This window comes from Asparagus officinalis, chromosome 3 (genome assembly GCF_001876935.1).
Source record: "Asparagus officinalis chromosome 3, Aspof.V1, whole genome shotgun sequence".
Taxonomy (NCBI): domain Eukaryota; kingdom Viridiplantae; phylum Streptophyta; class Magnoliopsida; order Asparagales; family Asparagaceae; genus Asparagus; species Asparagus officinalis.
Genome location: NC_033796.1, coordinates 28,435,137 through 28,445,362, shown reverse-complemented (window position 1 = coordinate 28,445,362; position 10,226 = coordinate 28,435,137). Strand labels below are relative to the sequence as shown.

Genomic DNA, 10,226 nt, shown 5'->3' with positions numbered 1-10,226 from the left:
ATATTTTAATAATGAGTCATGTCATCAATTTTCCCATTTAAATTATAGTAATAATTATAAAATATAACATTATATTTTTATTAATAATATCATATTTTAAATAATATTATATTAGATAAAATATAATATTATAATATCTATATTTGTATTAAATTAGATATCATATTATTGAAATATTATATTGAATATATTGCTCGTATATTTTATCATAATTGATATAATATATCATATAATATATAAAATAATACATTAATTAATAACATTAAACATAGTTATAATTAATTAGTAATTATAATATAACATATTAATTTTAGTATAAAGAAACATTATGTGATATTATAATAACATACTAAATAGTATACTAAACCATTTAGATAAATTAATTTAGACTTAATTGATAAATAAATATTATATTTTAATAAGATGTCACATCATCAATTATCTCATATGAATTATCAAATCAAATATTTAAATTATCTCAATATCCCAACTTGTCCCACTTTATGTCATTCTAAATATCTCAAAGGGATAAAACTAAAAGTCTTACTAAGGGCACACCCTCAACCACACCCCCACACTCTCTATAGTGTTAGTGGGCCATGTATGATATTTTTTTTAAAATATCATGCATTGTCCACTAGCACTATAGGGAGTGTGGGGGTGTGATTGGGAGTATGGTTGAGGGTGTGCCCCTAGCATCGGTTTTTTTATAGAGTGCACATGGGCACTCTATAAGAGAGAAGAGAGATAGAGAGAAATGAATAAAGATGGGAGGCCCTAATTTGCATTGGTATCCCCTCCTCATTCATTTCTCTCTATCTCTCTCCTCTTTTATAGAGTACCCATGGGCACTCTATAGAAAACCCGTTTTAAAACTAATCCATTGGAACAATTAGGGGCTGTTTGGTTATTGTTGGTAAAATTATATATTTATGACACAACTTGGAAAGTTGTTGTCCACCTCATCAATTTTATTTTTATACATTTTTTGTTTGTTTTTGATTCCATTGGAATCATAAATTGCTTGTTTGGTTTGCAAATGTAACTTTAATTGTTTGTTTGGAAAATGTAAAAAGTGGTCCTTACCCAAATGATCATATTGGTTAGAAATATTTTTTATTATTTTTTCCTGACTTCAATGTCAGCTTTCTCCTAAAATCATGTCTTTTTTTATGAAATCACTTTACAGGCCATATCAGCATATGAAATCACTTTACACTATTTTCACAACTATAAACAAACAATTGAAAATGATTAAAGCTGACATTGGGACCCACTTTTTTACACTTTCCATCATTTTACATGGTAAAAACATACAACCAAACAGCCCCTTATTCCACTTGATCCCAACTTGTCCCAACCAATAACCCCCCTAAAGCAACACTCAGATTCCAAAGTGTTACAACTCCTCTTACCCAACACATGTCCTCACTAAAAATTAATGATTGACAAGCCCATGGTGGATGTTGCTTTTAATTACCTACTTTTCACAACCAAAGTTGCCAAAAAATTGCATAAAATTTCCTTCAATTCTACATGAAAATACACGAACACAGACATCTGAGTAAATGTTTGTGGCCCACGTATCTGCTCCCAACCCAAAATTCCATTTGCTTCACAATACAGTCTATTCAAATGAAATCGACTAAGAACATAAATGCCTTCAGATCAAATGTAATAGACCATAGTAAAAGTGAGGATTAAATTTGCAAGAGGAAAAGATATTCACTGAGTAACAAGCTTAGTATTAATTAATCAACAGATATTAGATACAAAAAATCATCAACCGCAGATTTTCTACTGAGAGATTTGGACTTCAGCAAAATGTGAACGCAAGTTTGTCCTCTCTACAATGGGATCTCCTCTTCTTAGTTCTTAGAGTTCCTGGAGCTTAACCTCTTCCTCCATTTCTCCTGCGTTGCAGTAAGATTTTGAAATACAGGTGATAAAGCTTGCTGTTGAGATGCTGGTAGCTCAGCCAGGAAGGCAGCTGCGGTGCTAGTTAAGGCGTTAGAACCAGGAAAGCCAAAATGGGGGAGAGATCCAGTCCTCCGAGTGGTGGGATAATTCCACGGAATATGTTCAGATAGGGATCACAAATTGTGCTGGAAAAAAGAAAAAGAAAAGGAATTATACAAGTTATAATGTTGAAGATGAAATGAACATGAACAATTTGTTCATGGTAGACAATGTAATTTATTAGATACATCCATGAGCTCATCAAGATGTACTACTGTATGAATCCTTGACGAATACTTAAACTCAGATAATAGTCCAGGTTTTGAATGAGACAAACTAAATTTTGCATTGACAATCATCCTTATCACATAATTATCCTAGTTACCTTTCCCCTCAAAATAGGATCAGCTAGAGGCAATCTCCATGAAAGAGATGACTCTGCAACTGCATCGTCTAGTTTTCAAACCTCTAAATAGAAATGCAAATTCCTGGGCTAGGAAACTATGCATAAAAAGAGCTTGTCATGTACCATGGAGAACTAGGCCGCAGTAGGGTAACCAAGGAACAACTGTCTAGAATTATCCTAGAGTCAAGTCTAGAAGAAGGGTTGCGTTAGGGAATTATACTCCTGAGGAATAGATAAAGTCATAGAGCCACTTGGACCATATTCACAAAATTCCCTCTATGTTAAAGAGAAGTGGTAAATCTGTTATTATGTTGACTAGACATTATTTTATTTGCAAGACTAGTTATAGTAGGGGGGATTTTGAATATTTTGTTTCCTTCAGACCGGAAAGACAGCAATCAACTTCTCTTGGGAAGACCTAATGCAGATGATTGGTTGCAAAAGTGATAAGACACATCTGATTTCAGCTTTGTTAGAATGTTGCTTGCAGAACTAGCCAATAACCATAGTCATGGTGCTATTAATCTTGCCTATTAGTTGTTTAATTGTTATGGCTCCTTCATTTTAGTTGTTATGGCTCCTCCATTTTAGTGTAAACTCAACATAACTAAAAATTTTCATTAAGTAAATTGTTCAGTTCAAAACACAGTATCAGATGATTTTTTTAATGATGCCTATATTCTAATGTAAAAGTCCATTTTCATTTATTGAGGATGCTTACAATAAAATACATGTCTTGGCTCAAGATAGGTGAATTCGCAATTCTTTAACTAAATCAGGATTTTCTTTGACAAACAAGTTTTCTAGATGAATTAGTAAAATATATTTGCTCAAAAATGTCACTGTTTGCTGAGGTGTTGATCAAAACCTTGTGATTCAAGGTGGGGTTTCATTCTGTGAAAGACCAAACCCCAAATGGAAATGTATAAACTATAGAAGGAAACACAGAAGGATGTGGAGGGGTCTAATTGTATCCGACTGACAAAGGAAATTAACCCGTGATTAAGACAAACTTGAAAATTGCTTGCACCAACTGACATCATCCTTGAGGCTAAGCTACTGAACCAAGGTGGCTGTCAAAGGGTCAGATTCAACAGAAGTTTTGGTCTGCCGTGTTGAACCAAAGCCTGTACAGCATTATTCTACTACCTAATTTTGAGCTTATTTTTGCCAATGTTCTACAAACAATACCTAGTGGGGACCACATATACGTAGATGTATCTTGTAAAAATTAGGTAAAGCTTAATATATATTTCAGGAAAGAATATACTAGCCCATGAAAATCTGAAATATGAAGAACGAAACAAGCATGGAAAGCAATCAGAATAGAAAAATTATTTCACGCAAATAGTGAATATATACTGCATCTATGACTATCTTGCTGGTAAGTTCTGAAACATGAAGAAATGAAGAATATTTAAGTAATGAACATCTCATGGATTATTTCTGACTTTTTGATCATCATTCACGAATTTCTGGGTACACCGATTAGGAAAATCGATAATATTAGAGTTAATGTGGCTAGGAGATCTAAAGGTAGACCTAGAATGACTTGGTTAGAAGCAATTAAGAAGGATATGATTAAGCCTAACTTAACGGAGGAGATGACTCATAACAAAATGAAATGGAAAAATAGGATTCATGTAGCCGACCCCAAATATTTGGGATAAAGGCTTGGTTGTTGTTGATGTTGATTCATGAATTTCTGGGTATAAATATAGTTCTGAATTTTGATAAAGCTCTATTCTCGTGATGTAAAACAAGGAAGGCAATGATGATAGGACAGACAATCATTTCATTAATGCCCACAGATAATATCATGAATTAACAATCAATGAATATGTTTATCATATATTTCAGAAATAATGTGACCAAACATGCTTCTTTGTCATCATTCTTCGTAACATCACTATTTTTTAATATTATCATCATGTTGGATGATATCACTCCTATTGTGAACCTACTACTTTCAATTTTAGAGGCATTATATGCCAAATCAACAATACATTGCTTATACTTTTAAACTATTTGGCTCTTATCTGGGGCTAATTCATAAGAACTGTGCAAATCCAGCAGAGTACCTGAGAGGGTTGACAATGGCTGGAGGAGAGTTGGGAAACCAAGTAAGGACCAGCCTAACCACAAGAACAGTGTTGTATAGATTCAAGAAGTTGTTGAGTCCATTTGCCACAACCAACCCTGCTACTGAGTCACCAGGCAGTATCGCTGCAAAATTATGGGCTGACACCGAGCTTGACAATGGAACTCTAGGGATTCTGAAATCGACCTGCAAAAGAATCCACCAAGAGTTTACCCATTTCGGTTTGAAAGAAGTTCCTCAAACTTAAGAACAAACAAACTTTTATATAGAGAGAACTGAGCTAGAACACCAAAGCACTGAGCATGGACAAAATGTTACACAGAAAGAACAAAGCTACAACACCAAAGCCGTGAGCATTGAAAATTTGTTCAATGATAGTCTGCCACTTAAGAGTCCAAATGCTCGTAGGGATGGGGGAATCACCAAAAAAATTGCAGGAATCAAAAGTTGTTTCCACTTTGGACAAGAAACCATTAAGAAACACAAAGGAAAGTGGAAGGATGTATGGTCCCCATGAGAAGAAGAATTTAACAATAATTACCAGTTTCATTAAAAAATATTCCATGTGAAATAGCTCAAGAAAATATTAAAAGGCAAGATAATGAAGTTACTCCATATATCATACACTCATGTACAATACCAATTCAAGAATATATGGACATGTCAATGACGCTGTGTGTTAGAGTAGGCAGGTGTATATCTTGAACAATCAAGGCAAATTTAACTGCTCCGTGAATTGGTTGTTTTCGGGGGTTGAATGAATCCATCAATCTCATTCCTCTGTTTGTACAAAATATGAGAAGTATTACTCACTTCACAGGTTTTGTTTACATGGTGTGTAGAATTGGGAACAACGGCGAAGAAGATCAGGCAAAAAGGTGAAGGACAGATTTTGGGTGTCTTGCGGTCGACTGCGGGTGACGCGGCGGTCGACCGCGAACGTGCACAGCACAGGGGAAAGTCTCTGGACTTTTGACGGTCGACCGCGTCAACTGGCGCGGCGGTCGACCGCGAAACCCTGTAATTGTTTTTTGGGTTCTGTCGTTTGCCACGGTCGACCGCGATGGGTTCGGCGGTTGATCACGGGTCAGGTCTGAGTCTGGGCTTGGTTTCCTATTCTGTTTGGGATTGGTGTTTGCTATAAATACAAACACACGTTTTAGGATTTCTTTGGCTTTGATTGGGAATTGTTTTGGGGATATTGGAGCACAGAAAAAAGAGATCTTTATGAGCTATTGGTTAGGGTTTTATTTGGAGAGAATTAGAGATTTGTTGGTAAGATTAGTTGGTTGGTTTGAGTGATTTGTTATCTCAGTTTGTACTCTTCTTCTCTATTAGTGAAAATTTCATCCCATTCTTACCTCATGGACGTAGGCAACTTGTCGAACCACATTAAAACTGGTTGTTTGTGTTTTGTGTTGTTATTTTGATTTGGTTGGCCTTTATCTCGGTGTTCGTTTGGTTTGGTTTCTCGAAGCACATGGGCTTGGTTTTGGCTTCCATCGCGCACAACAAGTGGTATCAGAGTTCGGGCTACGTTTGGGCTAATTGGAGAAGTAGATCACTTTGGAAGTTCGTCTAGAACTTCGTTTGGTGATGAAGGTGAGATTTTTCCTGTTTGTGGATCTCGTTTCCGTCGTGTGGGGTGAGATCTTTCGGAGGCCCTTGTTAGGGTTTCAATTGGAGGTAAAAATATCTTTTTTATCGATTTGGATCTATTCTTTGTTTGTTCTGTATTAGTTTGTTGGTGCTTTGAGAATTATGGCTGAGAAAGAAGGATTTGAGGCTGGGATATTTGATTGTTGATACGGTGCATTGGATTATTAAGAAGTGCCTTGACCTGCATATTGAAGTCCTTTGAGCACATTGGTATGAGCAAAGAGACCAAGGTAGAATTTGACACTTCTATCCATTGATCGAGGGGTCTTTTAGGTGGTGTTCATTCAGACGTTTGGAGATCTTCTAATGAGACATCATTGGGAGGTAATATATATTTAGTTTCCTTAGTTGAAGATTGTTCTAGGCATGATTGGGTTGTAATCAAATCCCGTTTGGATAAAATCCTAGTAATCTCTAACAGTTTGAAGAAGTGTAAGATAGACAACAAGGTGAAGGTACTTCATTCTGATTTTAGTGGAAGGTACAAGAGGGACATGTTTCTGCATTTGTGCCGAGCTCACGGCAGTTTGAGACACTTCATTGGCGAGAAAACATTGGGGCGACGAGATGAGATGACAGTTTTGATGGGTCATTCTTTGCTACAGAAGGATCAGCATTGGCTGTCGAGCATTAGATTGCAGAGGAGTTTTAGAGCTTCGATATATTTAGGTCATCTTAGTCATAGATTGTCGACTACTGTGTTTGGAGTTATTAGATCTGGTGAAGTTGTTTCAGATTTTGGATTGCGTCGGATGTTTGGTTGTCCAGTATTTGATCATATCGAGGATGTAAGATTTGATCTGATTGCAGTTTGGGATTCAGAGGCTCGTTTGGTTATCAGTTTGGAGACTCTGATTTTGTTCTGAGCAAGTATGTCACGTTTGACTCTCGACAGGTAAAGAGTGTTAATCAGATCGTTGGGATATCGCAGCGGGTGGAGGGTGATGCTACTCCATATTGGGTAGAGATTACTCTATATACTCCAGATCATACTATATCGTTTGGGATTTCAGATGAGGTGACACAGTTTGGGGATCATTTGGATTTGAATGTAGATGATGAATTGGTTGATTCGAGTGCAGCTGATAGATATAGTTTCGATTTGGATATGGTCGTTGGTTCATCTCAGGTGAAGGTATTTAGATTGTTTTATTTTGGGGCTATTGGGAGAGCTATCAGCCGCAGATTTGTTGTTGAATAGTTGAGAACTCTTCTATTGGATTGAGGGTCTCTGGAGGTCATTTTTGGGAACTACGCGAAGGCTTGATTCCTTTGGCAAGAGGATACGTAGGTAGTTATTTATAATGCAGCCAATTTGGTGAGTTGATACCGACGTTTGGAGAGTGGTCACATTCTTATTTGGGTCTCGACTTGTTGTGAATTGAGTCCGTTGTCGTAGATTACTTCCACTTCGTACTGGACGTAACAAGTGGAACATTTGGTTTGGTTGGTGTCGCCTCAGTTTTGAAAAAACTTCATCAAGGTGGAGAATTATAGAATTAGGAACAATAGCGAAGAAGTTCAAGCAAAAAGGCGAATGACAGATTTTGGGTGTCTTGCGGTCAACCGCGAGTGGAGCGACAGTCCACCGCGAACGTGCACAGCACAGGGGAAAGTCTCTGGACTTTTGACGGTCGACCGCGTCAATTGGCGCGACAGTCGACCGCGAGACCCTATAATTGTTTTTTAGGTTCTGTCGTTTGCCACGGTCGACCGCGATGGGTTCAGCGGTCGACCGCGTATCGGGTCTGGGTCTGGGCTTGGTTTCTTGTTCTGTTTGGGATTAATGTTTGCTATAAATACAAACACACGTTTTAGGATTTCTTTGGCTTTGATTGGGAATTGTTTTGGGGATATTGGAGCACAAAAAGAGAGATCTTTCTGAGCTATTGGTTAGGGTTTTGTTTGGAGAGAATTAGAGATTTGTTGGTGAGATTAGTTGGTTGGTTTGAGTGATTTGTAATCTCAGTTTGTACTCTTCTTCTTTATTAGTGAAAACATCATCCCCTTCTTGTCTCGTGAACGTAGGCAACTTGTCGAACCACGTTAAAATTGGTCATTTGTGTTTTGTGCTGTTATTTTGATTTGGTTGGTTTTTATCTCGGCGTTTGTTTGGTTTGGTTTCTTGAAGCACATAGGTTTTGGTTTTGTCTTCCGCTGCGCACAACATGGTGTGGATGCTTTGTAAAGAAGTTTATATTACAATTACAGAACACATGGAACTTGTAAGACTTCAAGATCATTTGATCAATTAGAGCACAATAATGGTGGATGGAATTGTTGAGCCAAACATTTGATCAGTTACTTCTCTGGTGTGCCTATATAAATTTTATCACGAAGTGTTATTATTTCAGCTTTGCGATATAAAGTCACCAAGTTTTAAACGGGTAATTATCATTCATCATGAAGAGCCAAGTGAAGAAACTATTTTTTTTGCACATGCAACAGACACGAATTAAAAAAAATATTGGTGACTTTGGAATTTTGAGAAGAGGAGCCATGCATAAAGATGTTGTCTTGATATGCTACATGCACATAGAGCTCACCTGAGAAGTTAACGTAGATGCTTACTAAGCTAGACATGCAAGTTGAAAGTGGAAGGCCAAATAGGAAGGGAGCAAGCATACTTGGCATTTGGGCACTCCTGAGTGAGACGAAACAGAACCACGAAATTCAAATCTAATTATTTACCCGACATAGTTTGCATTGTAATAATTGTATAGATGGGCGTATAAGGACACAAAAAATCCCTGTCGTATGGGCTTCTATTGTTATGGTCATGCACATTCAAACTGTTGTTAAATCCAGAATCCGCATCAAGAAATAGGAACCATATTAGAGGAATAAGATGAAAATTAATAAATTTTCATTTTTTGAGTTTGGAACATAAAAATTAACAAGAATGCAGGGTTTTTCCTCAGATTTCCAACCCTTCGTTATTTTGCTTATTTTCCCACCATTTTCTTACAAATAAACTACAGTCCCAAGCTTTTTCCCATTCTTACCTTAAATAAGTCTCGGAATTGGGAGTGGAAGGACAGTAAAGGCTTCAGCAATGGGTGCTCGGAGGCGAGGGCTCCCAGCGATTTGAGGAGGCGCTCGGTTCGATCGACGAAGGACGGAGCTTTGAATAATGGCGACGAGGGGAGAGGTGTTTCAGTGGTGAGGATAGAGACTGAGACAGGGAGAGGAGCCATGGCTGTCGCTGCTCCAATTCTGTGGATAAAATTCTGGGGAGGGGTTTGATGTAGAAGAGGACTGTGGATTTTAGAGGGAGGGGATTTGGGGATAACGTTCTCTTTCCTTTTTCTTTCCCTCGTTTGGGAATCGAATCGGCCCGGGTCAAAAGTTGGGTGACCAAAACGCACAGGTTTTCGTTTTTACAAATTTTAACAACACCGACCGAGTCGTTCTTTATTTGGAATTAAACCGAACCGAAAGAAATTACTTCATACGGTTCGATTCGACCTGTTTCGGGCTGGTCACGGATTAGCTACTTTAAGAAAAAGCCTACCTCGATATAAAATAAGCATGCGTATCAAGAAATTAATGAAAGAAACTATAGATTAATCAGTGATAAAAATGGATGCAATTAATTGAAATAATATGCAATTTAAAGAGAAAAAAAAAGGAAAGAAATGCATGAATAATTGATTTATTTTTATTTTTATTTTTTCAAGTTGAACTGAAAGAAACATATTTCAACATTGAATTGAATGGTCAAGATTTGATCAACTTGATTAAGTTAATTGGTTTGAACCGGTTAGCCCTCACCAATAGTCACATGAGTAATGAGCTAAGTATTTTTTGCCGTCTCTTTTATGCGCATAGCAATCATCAACTTATATCTTTTTAACTCACTAAAATACCTGGGTAGCTAAACTTCTCATAACCCTCCTGATTTATAACTTCAATATGATAAACATCTCTCAATTTATTTATTAGTATCTGACCTTGTCAATTATTAAAAAGAAGAGCTACTGATAAATTATCTTTTTGAAGACTGTCAATCTAGGAGGGTATTTACAACAACTGAAACTGAAAGCATAGATCGGAAGGGATGTATTCAATTTACCTAGTTAATATTCAAAACTTCATATT

The 10,226-nt window shown here is 36.9% G+C and overlaps 1 protein-coding gene across 1 annotated transcript; it reads right to left on the bottom strand.

Annotated features, from left to right (window-relative positions):
• On the bottom strand, positions 1,610-9,477 carry LOC109833574 (ylmG homolog protein 2, chloroplastic-like). The gene is given in 4 exon segments (XM_020401292.1): positions 1,610-2,014; positions 2,017-2,105; positions 4,447-4,652; positions 9,131-9,477. Coding segments are annotated over 4 exon segments (633 nt in total). The 5' UTR covers positions 9,323-9,477; the 3' UTR covers positions 1,610-1,868.